Raw genomic sequence first — 18510 nt, forward strand, 5'->3', positions numbered from 1 at the left:
AGTAATTTGAGTTCAACAGTGATACATGGCCCAATAAAAGGCAATACAGATTTTAATTGGTTTAATTTTTATACTCCACACAGAGACACACAGATAGTTAGACCACTTACATGCAGTGTGGCTATGAAAAGCCTTGCAAGTGTAGGCAGTGATGATGTATGTAGGCATATAGAGGCAGTGAAGTGACTTAAGATGGATAGCAGAACCGCTGGGCACGGTGCCAAGAAAAGAGAAAAAGAGAGGGGGAAGGAACGGGGGGGAGGTGGGCAGAGGCAGGTAGAGAGAGAAAGATGGCGAGAGAGAACAAGGGATGGCAAGAGAAAATGGAGGGAAAGAGTGGGAGAAATAACAACTAAAGAGAAATGGATGTCGTAAGAGGTGGACGAGGAGAACAGGGAAGGGAGGGAGGGAGGGAGGGATTGCTGGATATTCAGAGTGAAGGAGAGAGTGGGAGGGAGTTTAGGAGAGAGGCAACAAGGATACACTGTAAAGAGAGGGAGGGGAGCGAGAAAGAGTGTGTTTATGGAGGAATGTGACAGTGTTCACTTCATGGGAGATGGGACGGACTGATCGCACCATACCGGGAGGAGGAGAGGGTGAGAGGGGGAAGGAGAGAAAACATCACCAACAAAAGCAGACATCTCTGCCTGTGTACACTTCTCCACACCAGCAGTGTTAGCTAGCATCTGGCCGGCAGGGGTTTGTCCACAGTGATCCAGACATCTTTGGGAAAAAGAGAGCAGTGCAGCGGCAGTGACTGTGGGGGCAAGCAGACTATAATGGAGGTAAGTCACCTCCAGCCGGACCTGAGGGAATGTTATGGTTGTTTGACTGGATGTGACAGGGGGCAAATGATTGTACAGACTCAGTCAGGGCTCACAGCCTTCCAACTTAGAGAAAGAGGATAAAAAAAGGAGTGAGTGAGCTCTGGTGGCACTGGCAGATTTGAGAGCGAGTGTTTCATTAAGTGGAAGTGTCCTGATTTAGCTTGGTTTATTAGCTTTGTTTATTTGAAGTGAAGTGAATTGGGTTAATTTTAGTGTGCCACGGTTTATTGTTTTCTTTTTTTCAACATTTTGACTGAAACAAAGTTTCTCAGCATGGAAGCAGTCCAAGTCTTTTGCTACTTTTAATACACTGGCTGAATTTCGAAGGCAAAGTATCTCCGTCTTTGAGGACGTGCCAGCTCCGACTGAAATGTTTCAACTTTTTCCAGAACACTGCCAATCATGTGCTTCTCTTTCAGCAGGCCAAACTACTGTTATCAAAACGGAGAAATAATAGGGAGCAGCATAGGGCTGTGTTTAAAAGTTGCACTATACATAGCAATTTAGGGAAATAAATGGCATTAGACACAGAGCTGTTTATTAAGGTGCTTTCTATGCACGGCATAAATGTGTCCACCAATATCACAGATGTCCCACTTCATCATGCTCCAAAGCAATCAGTCCCACTGTTCTTGAATATTTTAATGTTTGTGTTGTATAATGAATGCAAACACAAAGAGGAGGCTTGTTAGGGGAGTGATTTGCCCCTGCACAGCCTTCCTGTTTTAGCACTGTGACACCTGTGTATAGTAGAGTATGTGTTGAAACCCGTAGGGAATATGAATTACAGTGTGCTAATGACAAGATGAGACACTGAATGGATAAATATAGGGCACCTGTTCAGGCATGTTCAGCCTTGTACTGTACTGTGGAATATTGTTGTGAGAAAAACACAAGGGTGAGAGAAACACAAAGAGAGGGTGTGGAGGATGAAGTAGAAGTAGCAAAGACAGGTCGCTCGTCTTTTCATAGCAAAGCAGAGCTGAGCTATTGGCTTTTCTTGCTCTTATATAAAATGCAGGATTCAGTCTGTTGATGTAATGTTTTTGTTTTTTTCAGGAAAACACTATGTGTCTCATTTTACACCTTTTTCTTCTACCATGCATTTTGTTGCGTGCATTGATGGAGCACTACTCCATAGCTGTAGCGTGTGACAAACCATTGGAGCTGTCATGACCTGCTAGAGAAGATGCTTCCTAAAATAACTGTCCCAGATACCCAAATACAGCATCCTCTCAGTGAAGGCTCTGTGTCAGTGAAGTACAGCATCCCAGCAGCCATGCGAGCCTCAGCTCACGAGGACGTTACAGTGTTTCCAACTTTACAGGAGTGACTTCCATACCTCCTGAAAAGAGAATTACATACAGATGGCTCTACTGTAGAGATCAATTGGACGACTGAGCATCTGAATATCAGCTGTGTTAGTTATGGCGCCTCAACTGTTGAAGGGGAAGGGATCGCGAGGAGTTTATAGGGTCAGAGGGCTTTTATTTTGGTGCTGCACACAGGTATCGCCTGCAGCACATATTTCCAGCTGTTTTCAGAATGATATAGACCCCTGTAAGTGAGCTCATTGTGTCCTCTATTACTCCCACATTACACCATACGCTCACACACACGCTCTCGCACACACAACCACTGTAGATTAGGAGGATGGGAGGATGGTTATGCTCCAGAATGACAGCCTTATCACCGAGTCTTCAGCTTGCAGGGTCAATGGGCCCCCAGTGCCAGGAAAGGCCTTATTCTTTTCCACCTCTACCATAGGCTTACATGCTGTACATCTGCTTTGAATGGCTCAGCCTGGCTACAGAAGAGCTGATGTGCTGCAAATGTCTTCTATGTATGTCATCCCTCTGTGATACCATATCAAACAACAATATATAACTCAGTCTTTTGACAAATGATGTACTGACGACACAGTCACCTTCTGATTTTGAGTGAGTTTGTGTTAACTCTCATCATTCATTGGCACTCATGAGGAGAAATAATTTCCCCACTGAATTGTACTGTGATTGTCATTCATAGCTGGGAAAGTGATAGATATTCTGTAAAACCATTGTAAAAGCAAAACAACACTGAGGAAGTTACTAAACTAAGCTGATATTAATGATATACAATATTATCACTGCAGCCTCTGAGCAACAAGCTTGTTTTTCTCATGGTATGCTCAATTATTGGAAGGATAAACAATAATATGTCACCACAACAAAGCTTTTATAACAGTCCATCAAGTTATAATTTCATAATACTGTATTTATGAGATTTTCAAATCATGCATAAATTATACTATCTGGTCTAAAAAAAAAAGTGATGGGTAATGGAAAAGGTACATTTTCAAGGGTAATGGATGTGCAATATTTGAACATGTCTAAAAATAAATCTGCTTGTTACCATACATTTTCACTTTGTCATTTTTAGAGCGAGTCGGGGATAAAAGCCTCAGAAGTAAATATTTCATGATTATGGAGCTGGCCAGTGATCTGCTGTATCTAATAGAAGACACATACGACGCTTTAAAACCATTTCTGGATAGATTCCAAGGCACTTTATAAGTTGAGGACATCACAGAAAAGAGTACAGCCATATTGTAGGGCAATAATCAATCTTGTACGACTGGATGCAGCTCAATAAAGAAATATAAAAGGCAGATTCAGGTATTTAATTTTAGGACTCCTTGAATTCATGAGCATCACTTTTCGTCCTCATCACAGCAGTAAAGCCTTCCATTTAGACTCCATTAAAAATACATTTTCCTCTATACCCCAGCTGCCAAGGTTATGCAAATGCCTGCACTACAGGAACAGTTTTTGGCCTGCCATAGAAACCCAGCGAGCAGCACAGACAACCTTCGTATCTATTAAAACGCAAGGAGGTTGATTGTTTTGGTGACCTAATGTCTCGTTCAGATGCCCAGAAAAGCATCTGAATGCAATCTAATTTCAACAGGGGGTCCCTCACTAAAAGCTGGCCTCTTATCAAAGGCTAGTCGATGTGGTTGTCAATAGAAAGCGCTGACGTTGAATTAATGAGCATTACGTGTTCTCCTCACATGATCTCACCATTTCATTATTAAACCTTGCCCTTTTTGCAAATAGTAATCTCTCAAACTTTGGACAGAGGAGCCATTGACTGTTGACCGGACAAGACAATGATCAATGTATAATGCAATGTCAGCTGTTCAGAATATGAATCTCTCTCTTTCCATCTCTCTGTCTCTTTCTCTTTCTGTCCATGCCTCTCTCCGTGCCTGGTATCCCATCTCCTTACTCTGGGGCGGTAATGAGTGTCTGGTATTCTGCTCTTCAGCACGGAAACCCTATTCATGCTCAATCTCCTCTACAATGCACTAAAAGGATTACCCAATTAGCTGCTATTGGATGCCATTGTGTGTGTGTGTGTGTGTGTGTGTGTGTGTGTGCGTGCGTGTGTGTGTGCTTGGTCAGTAGATAGATGTGTTAGCGGTGAAAGTGAAAGATAGATGGTTGTATCTGCCCCACACTTCATTCCCAGTTGATGGCAGTTCAGCTGGAGGCCACATTACTCATCCCCACAACCCGGCCACAGTGAGTAAGACACAAGACGGGAGGTGTGTGTGTGTGTGTGTGCGTGTGTGTGTGTGTGTGTGTGTGTGTGTGTGTGTGTGTGATCCTTGACAGGCTACAGAGGACAAGGGAGAAAGAGACAGAGAGCTTTCCTTTTCAATAATTCAACCTATCAGTCTCTGGAAATATACTTTTTGCTGTCACATGTGAGCAGCTACTTCTTCTTCTCCTCACTTTCTTTTTGGAGTTGGTGTTTGCTGTGTCATGCCTGAGATGATGGGAAATACCTGGGGCTGAAATGTTTCATTATCTGCCTGTGACCAGTCACTCCGATCAATTCCAGTTATCTAACATGTTACATCATACTGGGAACAATATATTCAGAATTTTGAATTCAGATAATCTAAAAGTCTAATGGGGGTTGTTTAAAATCTCCTCAGGGATTAAAGGTACAATTCACAATTTATTTTACCATCTAAATTTTGGGCAGATTATTGAGAAGTTTCTTAACCCATCATAACTCAAAAATACAAATCTGTTTAACAAACTTTACAAATGTTACATTTTACAGCATCAATATGCATGTAAAACTTAGGTTGAGATGTCACACAGTTTTTGATACAAAGACTCATGACAGCCTTTGTATCAAAAGCTCAGAAAATACATTTTGAATCCAATAAACCATAATGTAAAAAAAGCCAGTTACAGCATTTCAGCAGGTGGCACCATACTGCAATTACAGATCGGCCCTTTAAGTAACAGAGATACTGTATATGAAATGCTGCGCACGCTTAGACTGCACGCATAAACAATGAACAATATGCTGTCCAAGTTTGACCCCAAAAAATAGGCACAATGAACTAGATAGATTGGACATACATCTGTTAGAAATTACCATATAGACAGTGTGAATTAAAGTGATGCCATCTGGCACTGTGGCAGTGTGGAGGTACAGTGAGAACAACGAGAGTTTCATGGTCATTGTGAGACAGGTATAAATCCTGGACCTTTATAGCACGCTGCTGCCTTACACTGGCTGTGGTAATGGATTGGCTATGCTCCGTGTGTATGTGTGTGTGGAGGAGGAGGAGGCCGGGGGGGCGGGGGCGGGGGGTGGCAGGGGGTGTAGTGTCAGCTGGTGTTGTGCGGGGCAGGGCTTTGTGTCAGGCAGGTCAGCTGGGGCTTGAAAGCTGGGGCAACCCCCCCGCCCCCCGCCTACACACAGACATACACATACGATGAACGAGTACACACACTCTTTTGTACAGACACAGAAAAACATGGGGACTAATCAGATATAGGATTTGATGTATGCGCGTGCACACATGCACACACACACACACACACACTTTCTCTCTCTCTCTCTCTCTCTCTCTCTCTCAACCCCCCCTAAACTCTGTCTCACCAAAGGCCTTAAATCATGCTGTCCACTCAAAAGCCATGAGGTCAGACCACATTTTTACCGCTTATTAAAATTCCCAATGATGAAGTAATGAAAGCTGTTCAGTTCACTTTCATATTTGTATCAAATAGAAATGAAATTGACCATTTCTGTCTAGCGAGTGAATGGGCTCATAAAAGTGAAGCAGCAGGATCATTGTTCAGACAAACAGGTTCGGGGCTGAACGGGACTAATCAGGGGAACAATGGCAGTCATCTGAAAGGATGTATGAGCCGCGCCGCTGAAAAAGATTATGATAGATCTAGAGAGATATATTATTTCAGTGGAGATATCATAAGAGGCTCAAACGACTTTGGAAGCACCACACGTAGAACATTTTAAAGCTTCAAATATCGTGATGCAATATAAAGTGCAACTCTCTCTGTACAGGTTAAATGATCACATTAAGGTCATGTTATCCTTTCTCAGACTCCTGCTGATTTCCACTGCTCATTATGAGTTGAATTTCAACAAACTGGCCTCTATAATTTATTATTTTTGTAAAGATATCAATGAATCGGTGGTGGTTTATCTGCGAATGCAGGGCAAAATGTTCCTGTCTGTTTTCTTCACATAAAAAGGAAGTGTACTTTTATCTCTGACAAAAATATAGGATTTATATATACTTGTTTTGTCAGCAACAGCGTTTAGAGCCCATATCTTTTTTTCTCTGTTTGGAACAGAGCACCCAGTATATTTTCCTGTCTCGGTGTCTGATTGTATTTCATCTAAAAGGCTTTTTGTCAACAGCGTGTATTCTATGGGACTCTGAGAGCTCTGCTGCTTCGGAGAGACTTGTACTACAACAGTGAGAAGTGTGTGAAAGTGTGTGTTGTTTTTTTGTGTGTGCGCGCGTGCGTGTGTGAGAGAGGGCGCGTGCGTATACGTGTGTATGAACAAACAGCATAGACGCAGTATGGTGGTAAATCACTATAAAACTGAAGCTCTCCAGGCCTCTCATTGTGAGGAGTAGTCATTTATTTAACACTCAAATATGGTCCTGGGCTTTTTGGGGAGAATACATCAACTGGCAGACAAGAGTCCACACAAAGAGCGGCACACTTCACCAGACAAAGAGAGAAAAGAGAGAGGGCAAGCGCCTTTTTTTTCCTCTCCTTCAGCCAAAGTGTTGTTTGTTCAGGGTGGGTGCAGGGCACAGAGCTGGGTGGATGGATGGAGGGACAGAGGGAGGGAGGGGCTGATGGGAGGAGGGAGGGGAGAATGAATGGTTATTATACAGTTAGTCGATGGAGGAGCGGGGGGGTGTCTGCGGGTGATAGTGGGGAGAGCGGGGGGGGACAAAGGGGGTGTAAAGGATCCTTTGTGAAGGATAGGAGTTAATCACTTGAGCGGCACACGCCGGTTCTATGGGAGCACATGTTGTACACTGGCTCCCCCGGGGGGAGCGAGAGGTCCCAAAACACACACACACACACACACACACACACACACACACACACACACACACACAGAGCTGAATTTACATGTCAGTTATAATGCAAAGCTGGGTTCCCGCTGACTAGAAAAGCAGGAAGACCCACCCCCTCCACAGAACAGTTAGCAGACCCTCCTGGCTGCTGCGATAGTGTGAGGCTTTCACTTGCTGCCGGTTTATTCAAGGGCACACACACTCTGAGACACACACACGTCTGCCTGTTCAGTTTCTCCAGGATTGGATAGATTGCTCTGCAGGAGCCTTGCTAGAGATGGATGCTTAGTTTGACCTGGCAGTAAGTAAAATCTATTGTTTCATTACTCCAGTCCTATGTCAGCGGTGAATGCTAATATCCGAAAGTGATAGTGAAGACTGGATGTTTTGGGATTTAGTGGCAGACATCCAGGCACACCGGAATAGAGGCAGTCATAGCCACGTCAGGGACTGTTTACACCAGTGGCACGTGGGATAGCTTTGCTTTGTACTTGCACAGGTACTAATTTAGGCACATCATATGCCATTACTCAACATTTTCAGTAGCTGTTTGCCATGTAGATTATAGTTTGCACTCTATCCTGAATCAAAGAATTTGTTAAGATTTGATGTTTAGTCAGGCTGGGTTGGATGATTTCCAAGAAGCTGTAAACACACTGCCTTTCATGATTAAAGGGCTTCTTGCAGTACAAAATTAGTTGATGTTCACATCACTGCTATCATATATTCACCATAAATAGAGAGGATAAATATGTCAGCTTTTTATCCCTTTTTGAATGACTGCCATAGCCGCTGCTCAAACTTTCCTCCTACCAAGCGAGCCTCTTTCTTGAGTATGCATGTTACTCTCTATCACTTGCTATCTGTTTTTGTTGCTCTTATTATTCTCCTTATCGTGAACCATCTATTTTGTACACGCCTTATCTCTCTTCTCATCCTTTTCTGAGTGATGACAAGTGACAGCCATGTTCAGCACTCCCTCCTTTCATTCAGCATCTTCCTCCTCAAGCATGCTAATCAAACCCCTCAGAACAATGACACCGACAGCTATGTGTATCTTACAAACGCCACCATGCAAAGAGTGATTCGCCACGGATTAGCCCCTCGCTAAGTGTAACTCACCACTAATATGTGGCTGTTATGGCGGGCTGTTTGGCCCATGCTTTTGTTCCTGTGGTCATTATAAGATGCTTAAAGGCTGAGGACCAGGTGGTTAGGGGGGCACACAGGCCTGATCAGCTAGCATGGAGCTTAGTGACCACTGAGAGGACTTTTCCCCTGTGGGTTAGAGATCATGACTCGCAACATCTGGGGTCTGTTTGCCTTTAAAGAGGAGGTGGGGGTGGCAGATAGAAGGGCGCATCACTAGTTACCCTAAAAGAACTGTGAATAAAAGCCCTTGTGGATTGTAAGAGAGGATGTTAACACAAATGTGCCCAACTCTAATCTGTCCAAATGTTTGGTGTGCTTAGTTCAATGGTCTTTTCACGATCTAGGAATGACACGATCACGATTTATCATCGGGCAGGGACCTTTTGGCCGTTCCAAATTCGAGACTCATGACCAAAGGTGATCAGGGACTTCACTATTAGGGCCCTTATAGGTTTTGGAATGGCCTGCCTGAGCATATTAGGCTAGCCAGATCAGTATCTTCTTTTAAATCTCTTCTTAAAACACACTTTTATTCACTTGCTTTTCCTGACTGAGATCCTTGTTCCAAGAGAAAGAGTGCAGGAAATATCTGGTCTTGGATATTTGCAGCAGTACTACCTTTCAGTATGTTATGCACTTATTCTTATTGTTTATAGATTTGCTGTTTTATATTTATCTGTGTTTTGCTCTGACTTAATTGTTTTTAGCTGTGTCTTTTGTCTTTTCTTATTCTTGTTTTATTGTGTTATTGTAAAGTACTTTGTAACTCTGTTTTGAAAGGTGCTATACAAATAATGTTTATCATTATTTACTATTATTATTACAGCATATCTGATTTTAAAAGCTTAAATCTTGCTGTGTGGTCTGTCTCTACTATGTGAAAGTGCAATAGCAAGAAGATACTATAGAAAATGATTGTGTAGTGTTATTCAGATGGCAGTGTATGCCAAGTGTTGAGCAGGCAGTAAGTAGCCTAATTACCAGTTTGTTTAGAGGAAGGGCACCCAAAGGGTTATTTGTCAAATTCAACGGCTGAGCCATAAATCTAGACACACAAAGCCAGGCAGAGTGCCAAGTTAGGTTTTTTTTTCCAGTTTGTTTGTTTTGCAAATGTGAACACACCTGCTTCATCACTGAAAGTCTGAATACAGTTGGTCACAATTGACTTAAACAACACTAGAGAACTGAGAACCAACATTAGAAGACAAACATCACATGTTACCGCTTTCAATAGAACACCAACAGCCATATTCCCTGTATTCAGTGTGTTTTTGTGTCTTATCTCGCAGATGAAGCCATCGACCGTACTTCTCTGGGGTCATGAGTTGTGTCTTCTCTTCACCTCTGTATAACTTGACCGCCCGGACTTCAACCCCACCCTGCCCCCACCTATGCCTACAGGACCATGGGTAGCGTCAGCAGCCTCATCAGTGGCAACAGCCTCAACAACAAACACTGCAAGGCGTCTGAATACAAGCTAAGAAAGGGAACAAACCACCACAGGAAAACAGCAGGCCGCAGCCTGGACGGGTTACTGAAGTACGGCTTCACTCAGGGTTCATCGTCCTCCGCTCATCCCTCCAAAGGCCTCTCCCATTCCCAGTCGGGACGAAGCGAGGATTTCTTTTACATCAAGGTGAGCTCACATGCTGAAAGCACGATGCGTCAGTAGGAATAAAAACATTAAAAATACAATTTTACTATTTGTATAAAATGTTTTTCCTGTTCCCTCCAAGGTGAGCCATAAATCCAGGTCAGTGCACCAGAAAGGAGGACCAATGGAGGACCATGCTGGTGGAGGAAACAGAGATGGGGAATCGGATGGGCGACTGCAACCCAAACTGCTGCCCATGCCGCCAAAAACAACTGAAAGGGTGAGCAAAGTTTGTTTTGTCATGCTTTTACTTAAAAAATGACAAAATACATTTATTACCAAGGACAGACTAAAGACCAACTACTTTACATATTTAGCTGACTTTTCTTTTCTACATCATTATCAAAGTTTCATAAACTGGAGCTATCCTTGAAACCATTAACAAGTCATACCGCATAACTAAAAGGGTCTTTGAAAGCCTCACAGCGAAGTTAAAGATAAACCATGCACAGCAGGTAGTTTAATAGGTAGCAGCCATTCCTCATAACCTGCGCTGAACCTTCCAAGCTTATTAATCACCCTCTCCCAGATTAATGACCTAAGAATGCCTTGATCTTCTCAGAGGAGTCATTTCTGTGCCAGGGATACGTAGGCAAACACTGAGTCTCCTTCAATAGGCCTTTATTCCCCGGGGCAAAGGAGAGGAATAGGAAGCGGCTCAGAAAGAGACAGACAGAGAGAGAGAGAACGAGAGAGAAAAAGAGAGATCAAGGGGTGAAGAGAGTTCAAGGGATAGAAAGAGAGAGATAGGGAGAGAGAGAGAACAAGAGAGAAAGAGAGAGACTATGTGAGAGAGTATGCAAGAAAAAAAAAAGAACAGGGAAAGGCATCCCACTTCCCAGTCATGAAGTCAGTGAGAAGGAATGCTGAGCTCACAAGCTTTACCTCTTACACTTCAGCAGTAGCTCATATTATTAATATCACAGAGAAAGGCTATTCATCTTACCTCAGACAGCACATGGGGGAGAGATGTGGGATGCAGAGGGGAGGAGAGGAGGAGGACAGAAAGGAGGGGAGGTACGGTAGCGCTTGTGACGTTCTTGGACAGCACAGATGGGGCATGTGGAGTATAAGTTCATCTTTGAAATGAGTTTTCTCTTTTATGACAGTCTAGTGAATTTTACTTGCAACTACTGCTGTGTGGCTTTTAATACTGCCAGCTTGTACTGAAGCAATTCTGCACGCTTCGGTGGTTCTATTTCTAATACGAAAAGACACGATTGGAAAAAAAAAATCTATCCTTTTCATTTGTGTAGGCTTCCAGCACGTGACAATATTTATCTCAGTGAAAGCCAGTCATTATGAGTTTCAAGTTTTAGAGTGTGACTCATCCTTGGCTCTTTGTATTCTCCACAAAAGCGTGCAGGAGGACTTGCTTTTTGCTGTGCTATCAGCTAAGAGGAGCCGCACTGAAAATAAAAAATAGAGGGGAAAAAATAGGGAAATAAACCACTGTCTGTCTGTCATTTCGCTCTTCTAGACCACTGCTGAGAAGTCATTGGTCCGTTCCACTGCCTTCAAGCCTGTGATTCCCAGGAGTACATCCTCCACGGACACAGGCCACAACAGCCTGGACCACATCCTCAGCCCTCTGGAAAAAACAAGGAGCCCAGACACCAGACACAAGCAAGACACCTTCTCAGGTCTCACAAAGGATTACTGTATTTTGCAACTGTTTATCGATACTGTGTTGCATTAAAATTGAGTTATTAGGGACGAATGATGAATTTCAGATTCATTTTACATTAACATACAACGTCATCTCCTCTCGTTTCAGGGACCCTTTCCGACTCGGGACGCAACTCTATGTCTAGCTTACCCACCCACAGTACCAGTGGCAGCCTAAGTGCTTCCACAGGCCCTGTCACTCAGAGTGTTGGCAGCTCAGCCCCGGCGAACGGCCTCACCCAGGGAGTACAACCCAATTTCCCTCCATGGGTCAATGGGAATGGCGCTAACCTCGACTCTAGCCACAGGGCCAGTTTAAACGACGGAGGGTTGGCATGTAAGACTAATGGGGAGGCTGGCTCCCTACTTTCTGCAGATGAGCCAAGCCTTCTCTCTGAAACAGCAGGTGGGATTCGGTCCCCTATCAGCACAGATGAGTCACTGATCGAGCGCTTGGAACAGAGGCTGTTGGAGAGGGAGTCTGAGCTACAGGAGCTACAGGTGCCAAGCTCTCACCAGAATCAAGCATGCACTCTCACTCAAGATCAGCGCTCTTCATCAGTTGTTATACAGTAAATTGTCCGACAAATTGTGACTGAGGTTTCTTCTCCACTTTACAACAGGTGAGTTTTGAGGAGAAGGAGGTGGACACCTGCCAGCTATTTGAGGAGAGGCAGAGGTACTGCGCTGAGGAGATGGAAGGGCTGAAGCAGCGCTGCTCCACCAAGCTGCGACAGGTGTCCCAGAGGGCTGTGAGAACCCAGCAAGCACTGCAGCTGCAGGTCAACCACCTCCAGGTCAGCTCACCTCCTCTCTTCTATTTCTGCTTTGTCCTCATCCCATCAAGCCTCCCCCCTTAACCCTTTCTCAGATAAACAAATCACTGAATCAATTATGATTCAGCATTTTAACAGTTTTCCATCTGAGACCAAAACATTAGCAGGTGCTCAGATATGCTACTTTTCACACTTGTATAAATGAATGAGATGAGAAATGAAACTGATGTACAGGCAGAGAAGGAGAGGCTTCAGGAGGACATCTCCAAGCTGAGCCGGGAGAGGGATCTCGTCGAGGTCAGACTGAGGTCGTACAAGACAGAGAGCACACAGCTGGCCCCGACACTTGAGGAGACCCAGTGGGAGGTGAGTCGTGAGTCGTCAGTCGTGCGTGTGTGTGTGATCTCAGCTGGGTCTGAAACATTTCCTGTACATCATAATCCTGTACAACCTTGCAGACTGCTGCGAAGATGTAAACATATATAAGCCACATAACTTAGAATCCATCATAAAACACGTAAAATAGCTTTTGGCAATGTACCTTATTCCCCCACAATGATATTCTATATAACTGGGCAGTTTGATAGGTTTGACAGGAGAAAAAATTTCAGCTATCATACACATCAATGGTAAACGGTTTGGTATCAGTCCCTCAGAATCAAACAGCAAGAGCTGCTTTCAATGTCAAACTACTGCTTGTTTCTAGTCATGTCTCCTTCACATAATCTTTTCATCGTGGGAAAACGTATTTCTCACGTTTTGTGCACGGGACACGTATTTTGATTTTAAAACATTATGCTCATTTCACGAAATTTCGTGTAATACGTGTCTAACAGTGTACGAGTATCTAAGGGTGGATTTTTCCTTTAAGTGGCATACAATATTAATCTGTTTCACCTTCACAATTATCTCTGTCCAAATGTAGGTGTGCCAGAAGACGGGGGAGATCTCCTTGTTGAAGCAGCAGCTGAGAGACTGCCAGGCAGATGTCAACCACAAGCTGAATGAGATAGTCAGCCTCAGGGCGTCAGTGAAGGAAGTCACGGCAAAGATGGAGATGCTCGAGAAACAGAACAAAGACCACGAGGACAAGATCCGCTCTCGCACAATAGAGGTTGAGGTGGGTCTGTTGATGATTTTATGGCAATTCAGTGCACACTACAGTTCAAATGAAGACAAATTAAAACGCCCACATAGTGCTTGTAAGATGAAAGCATCAATGGCTAGGAAGGGTACCTGCATTTATGTGCTGCACTCCACTGTGACCTTCAGACTGTTGTGCAATATCTATGTTGTAGCACAGTTATATAATAACAACTGAGCTTATTTGACCTGTCAAATGTTTAGACCTATTGTATCAGTCAAAAAAGTAGTCTCTGTACTCTATTGCTGCTTATGGTCTGAATATTTCTCTATTTCTGTTTCAGGTGTGCCAAAATGAACTCCAGCGCAAGAAGAATGAGGCTGACTTGCTGAGAGAGAAAGTGGGCAAACTGGAGACAGACATTCAGGGGATGAAACAGGATCTGGCCTTGGCCAAAGAGCGGAGGCATGAACAGAATTTGAAGCTGGAGGCCCAGGCTCAGGCCGAGGCCTTAGAAAGACTAAACCAAGGCACAGCCTCCCCTGCCCAGGGCCAGGGGGAGGAGAACAGGGGGCATACCTCCACCGATTCCCTTCAGAGGGAGGTGGAGAGACTGAAGCGGCAGCTCAGGGAGGAGAAGGAGGCTCAAGAGAGGCTGGCCAACAGCTTCGAGCAGGAGAGGCAGACATGGAACAAAGAGAAAGACAGGGTCATCAAGTACCAGAAGCAGCTCCAGATCAACTACCTGCAGATGCACAAGAAGAACCAGGACCTGGAGAGGATCCTAAAGGAACTGACCGCTGAACTGGAGAGCCGGACAGAGCTAGACATGGACATCACCTACAGCTCAGGGTTACAAACGTATGACGATGTCATTGCCACAGAGATTTGAGAGGGCAAGGAGGGCCACTCACTTACACACGTTCAGTCAAAATGACACTGATTGTTCTTTCACCACAGATGTTTAGGTGTTTGCACATCATCATAAGTGTACAATTTAGGATCACTTAGTAATAACTGGAAGGCATCTTCTCTGTTAATTGTAAGGTTAGAAGGGTTATTCAACTGCAAAATATGGTGTCTTTTTATATTGACTAAATGTCCAGGTCACAAAAACAAAAAATAATAAAAAATACCAGTTTGTGATAACACCATTACTACTCGTTTCAAAGTAAATACTAAGTTATTTAGCGTTCATAAGAGAATATTTTCCAATTTTCCTCACCGAACTCGAACAGGGTCACTCATCATTCATCAATCATGTAGAATTTTGTAATTAGAAAACACCATTTATTAAGTGTTAGTTGATACAGGCCAGACAATAGATGATTTATCTATTCCATGATTAATGTCCTATGATGACACATGGTAAGCATGATAATCAACTTGGTTCACACATGTCCCCTACAAGCCTGAGAAATGACAGTGATATATCATCTAAAGCCCCAAAGAAGATTTTATTTGGCCACATGCATCTTAGTTATGTTCCCACACTGTCAATTCTTAAGGAATTTGTACATGGAAAATAAGCTTTTTGAAAATTTCATGAGCCATCATAATGCAAAACACAAGTCTTATGATGTGAACAACAGTTCTGTTCACAATTATTACCAATGTTTTTTGCAACCTCAAAATGTTAAATTAATGTTAAGCTGTCATACTTTTAGCACTAAATTTAATCAATTCAAGTGTGAAAAAGTCTTCAATTTGATAACTCAATATGCAAACGAAGCCAGTAGTGCAGTTAACATATTTTATTAAATCATCTAGTGTTTTTGTCATTCTCTGGACATGATCAGTGACATCATCTCAGTTCTAAATATAAGGCATTGCCACTGCATGTGTGTATTCAGGTGCTATTTAAAGTCTTAACAATCACTCACTCAGTAAGCATCACTCCACTGGACATATATTTACACATTAAATAATTTCTCGGTAATTTCTCGGTGAGCCGCATACCATGTAAGGCTCAGTCCTTCCCACAGTGACCCGGGGTTCGAATCCAACCCCCGGTCATTTGCTGCATGTCCTCCCCTCTCTCTCTCTCCCATACCTTCCTGTCTATCTCTCACACTGTCTCTATCTAATAAAAAATCATAAAAATGCCTAAAAAATATATATATATTTCTTTATGAACTCAAACTTCTGGATTGGGTTGATTGTGGGTCAGGTTGGAATATGTAAATTGTGCCTGTGATCAAATTGTCCAAATTGGAATTTTTTGTGACTTTTCTATGACTGCTTTTACAAAAGTATAAGAAACATGGGCAGAGACCATGAAAACATTTGGTTTAGTGGACGATATCAGTGCATCCTCTGAGTGTGCATCTAGCCAGGATGTTCTGTAAGCAAGTCATATGTCTGAACCACGCAGAGAATTGAATATCATTGTGGGGGAAATACCACAAGTGGTACTCCATTATCATTATCTCCTGTCATCACCAATATCTCCTGGTAATTCCTGGTCCAGAATACAGGCACACACACATTTTGACTTTGTGGTGTGTGTGTGTTTGTGACTGTGTGTGTGAATGAGATGGGGGCTGGATAGTGCACGATACAAGCAAATATTTTGAGAGAAAAAAAAGTAGAAACAAGGGTAGTGTCCCAGTAATGTCTATCTCGCTCCCTCCAGTGTCCCTCCAACTTCATGAGAGTTCGCTGGCATTTTTCCAGCTGGAGACAAACAATCCTTCATAGTAGCAGCCCAGGCCATTTGGCTCTACTATTTTGGAGCTATTCCACCTCCCACAAGGGCAAAGTAGTTTGTGAAGCAAAAGTTTAACTGGTCCACCTACTCAGGGTGCTCAGGGGCTCACACAGACTATCAGACACAAAGATACACACTGCGCTGGTCAAGACTGTGTGGCAATCTCTGTAATGAGTCTGCTCAAGATTGCTCAGCACCCCGCCACCACATTACATTACCCCAGCAGGTCAGGAGAGGTTTGGAGAGAGACAGACTAAGTGGAACTCTATGGTAATGAACAACACTCAAACTCAAGGGAGTAATGTTTTTCAGCCCTAACTTCTCATAGGGCCTTCTCATAGAAATGTATTCAAATAGGGAAGTAGAAAACAGACTTTGATACTGCACCTATGGTAGTGGCAACAATTCAGAGGGTTTCCTTGGGTGCGTCGGATGAGGAATTCAACATACAAGGATCAAAAGTTTAGCAACCCGCACAACATCGTCCTTGGGCAAAAAAAGCCTCAATGAATCAGTCTGTCTGTTGAGATAGATCTTTCCATTAGTCCTAAGTGCCAAAAAAAAAAAAAAGCTTGGGTACACAAACATGAGTTAAAAAGCAGCAAACGTTTCAGTCCTCAGACTATCATCAGTGCTCTGTCAACAGCGCATCAGTGCTTGAGCACTTATTTTGTTTTTGGCACTTGTCTAATTAAAAGAGGGATTCTGCATCTATCTCAGCAGACGGACTGATTCATTGAGGCTTCTCTGCCAAGGTGGAAGTTGTGCGGGTTGCTCTACGTTTGATTCTTGCATGTTCAAATAGGGAATATATACATCAACAAACACGATATTGCACTAGTCTGCATTGTGCCTGCTTTGTATGCTGATTAAAAACATTTTTACTTTAATGCACTTCCATGTTGAAAGGAATATGGGTGAACTTTGTTGAACCACACCACAATATACAGAAAGAATGTGTTGCTGTTAGATATCTCACAGAGGAATTAGACAGATGACAGATTGCTTAGTAACAAATACATGTTTGTATGCTATACAATACTTGGTACTATTTATTTCACAACTGTACAAACAAATACTGATTTTAGAATCAGAAATAAATATGAATGCTGTTGGTAAATTCAAAACTGTGTTTTCAACTGCAGCCTTTGTCAATTCCTCATTGTCATTCACTCTTCCTCTCGGACTTAAATAATGAGAAGATTGTTTTCCTCTCCCTTGTAATCATCTAATTCCAGCCTTTTGATAGTGTTTCCTTCTTCACACACCAGCTCTTCCCCTCTCAGTATCTGTCATAACTGGGCTGATTGGACCAAATCAAAACTGAAATCAAATTAAGGCCCATTGTCAGTGTCTGTGCTGCTGCCGTTGACATGAAAGGAGGACCACACTGAGCACATAACAAGCAGGAATTCAAAGTCATTGGTTTGACATGAAAGAAAATAACGGGATGGGGGGGTTGCTGGCTCAAGACGGCATATAAGAAACATTAACTACACTCACAAAACTGCATAAAATAAGCATACATACTGCACGAAATAAACACAACAAACTGCATCTTGCGGCAAATCTTTCCTATGCTTTCTCCAAGAATTACTGCTATTGCTAATGTGCTCAAACGGCAAAATGGTGAAAAGAAACAAAAAAACATTTAAGAGGCCATCCATTTTAAATCTTACAATGTAAATGCAGACTACTGCAGGTAGTGAATTCTAGCATTCCATATTACTGTTTATCTTTTTCTTTGCTTTTTCATAAAACCTACCATTTTCAATTATGAAATGGAATGTTGCAGCAGAAAGATTGGGAAGGGAATGGGTTATCATATCTCACTTCTTATTAACTCAGCTGAACATACAGAGTGTTGGTCCAGCAGATGTCTCAGTGTGATTGGACAGCAGTTAGGCAGCCATCAGAAGAGATTGGGTGATAATTTCGCCCTGCCCTGCAGTGACATGATAATAACGCGCTCATATCCTGCTGTGATTCTGATGATCGGCCGACAGTCAAGCACAAAAGGGTCTGAATTCATTAGCAACGAGGAGGCGCGTTTGCAAACCTGTCCAACATACAAACATTGTAGACCTACCAGAAATGGGAGTTTGCATTACATTTCAGGGCCTAACCCTAACCCCTAACCTTACAATACATTTTCCATAGCAATAAATTATAGATGAGTCAATAACACCGTATCAATTTCCACCTTGCCCTCATTACTCATTAC

The 18510-nt window shown here is 43.0% G+C and overlaps 1 protein-coding gene across 2 annotated transcripts; it reads left to right on the forward strand.

Annotated features, from left to right (window-relative positions):
• The first annotated feature begins 623 nt into the window (after window positions 1-623).
• Window positions 624-17411, forward strand: lzts1 (leucine zipper, putative tumor suppressor 1). 2 transcript variants are annotated; one of them, XM_071535514.1, is made up of 9 exons: window positions 624-785; window positions 9684-10030; window positions 10131-10268; window positions 11529-11691; window positions 11826-12217; window positions 12340-12513; window positions 12727-12858; window positions 13418-13612; window positions 13920-17411. In XM_071535514.1, exons 2-9 carry the CDS (start codon window positions 9800-9802, stop codon window positions 14466-14468), a joined length of 1974 nt encoding a protein of 657 aa, XP_071391615.1. In that variant the 5' UTR covers window positions 624-785; window positions 9684-9799; the 3' UTR covers window positions 14469-17411. The 2 variants fall into 2 exon arrangements, with proteins under 2 accessions (XP_071391615.1, XP_071391616.1); XM_071535515.1 differs by lacking the exon at window positions 624-785 and adding an exon at window positions 7430-7543.
• Window positions 17412-18510: the final 1099 nt, after the last annotated feature.

The sequence above is a fragment of the Centroberyx affinis genome, unplaced genomic scaffold (assembly GCF_046629955.1).
Source record: "Centroberyx affinis isolate AG114_WGS23_722 - 3 ecotype Tasmania unplaced genomic scaffold, CSIRO-AGI_Caff_v1 ptg002725l_1, whole genome shotgun sequence".
NCBI classification, from domain to species: Eukaryota; Metazoa; Chordata; class Actinopteri; order Beryciformes; family Berycidae; genus Centroberyx; species Centroberyx affinis.

Excerpts from the sequence above, each read along its gene's own strand:
- lzts1 (XM_071535514.1), top strand. The coding sequence starts at position 9,800 with ATGGGTAGCGTCAGCAGCCTCATCAGTGGCAACAGCCTCAACAACAAA. Across the intron at positions 10,269-11,528 it reads CGCCAAAAACAACTGAAAGG|ACCACTGCTGAGAAGTCATT; the intron begins GTGAGCAAAGTT and ends TCGCTCTTCTAG. Across the intron at positions 12,218-12,339 it reads CTGAGCTACAGGAGCTACAG|GTGAGTTTTGAGGAGAAGGA; the intron begins GTGCCAAGCTCT and ends ACTTTACAACAG.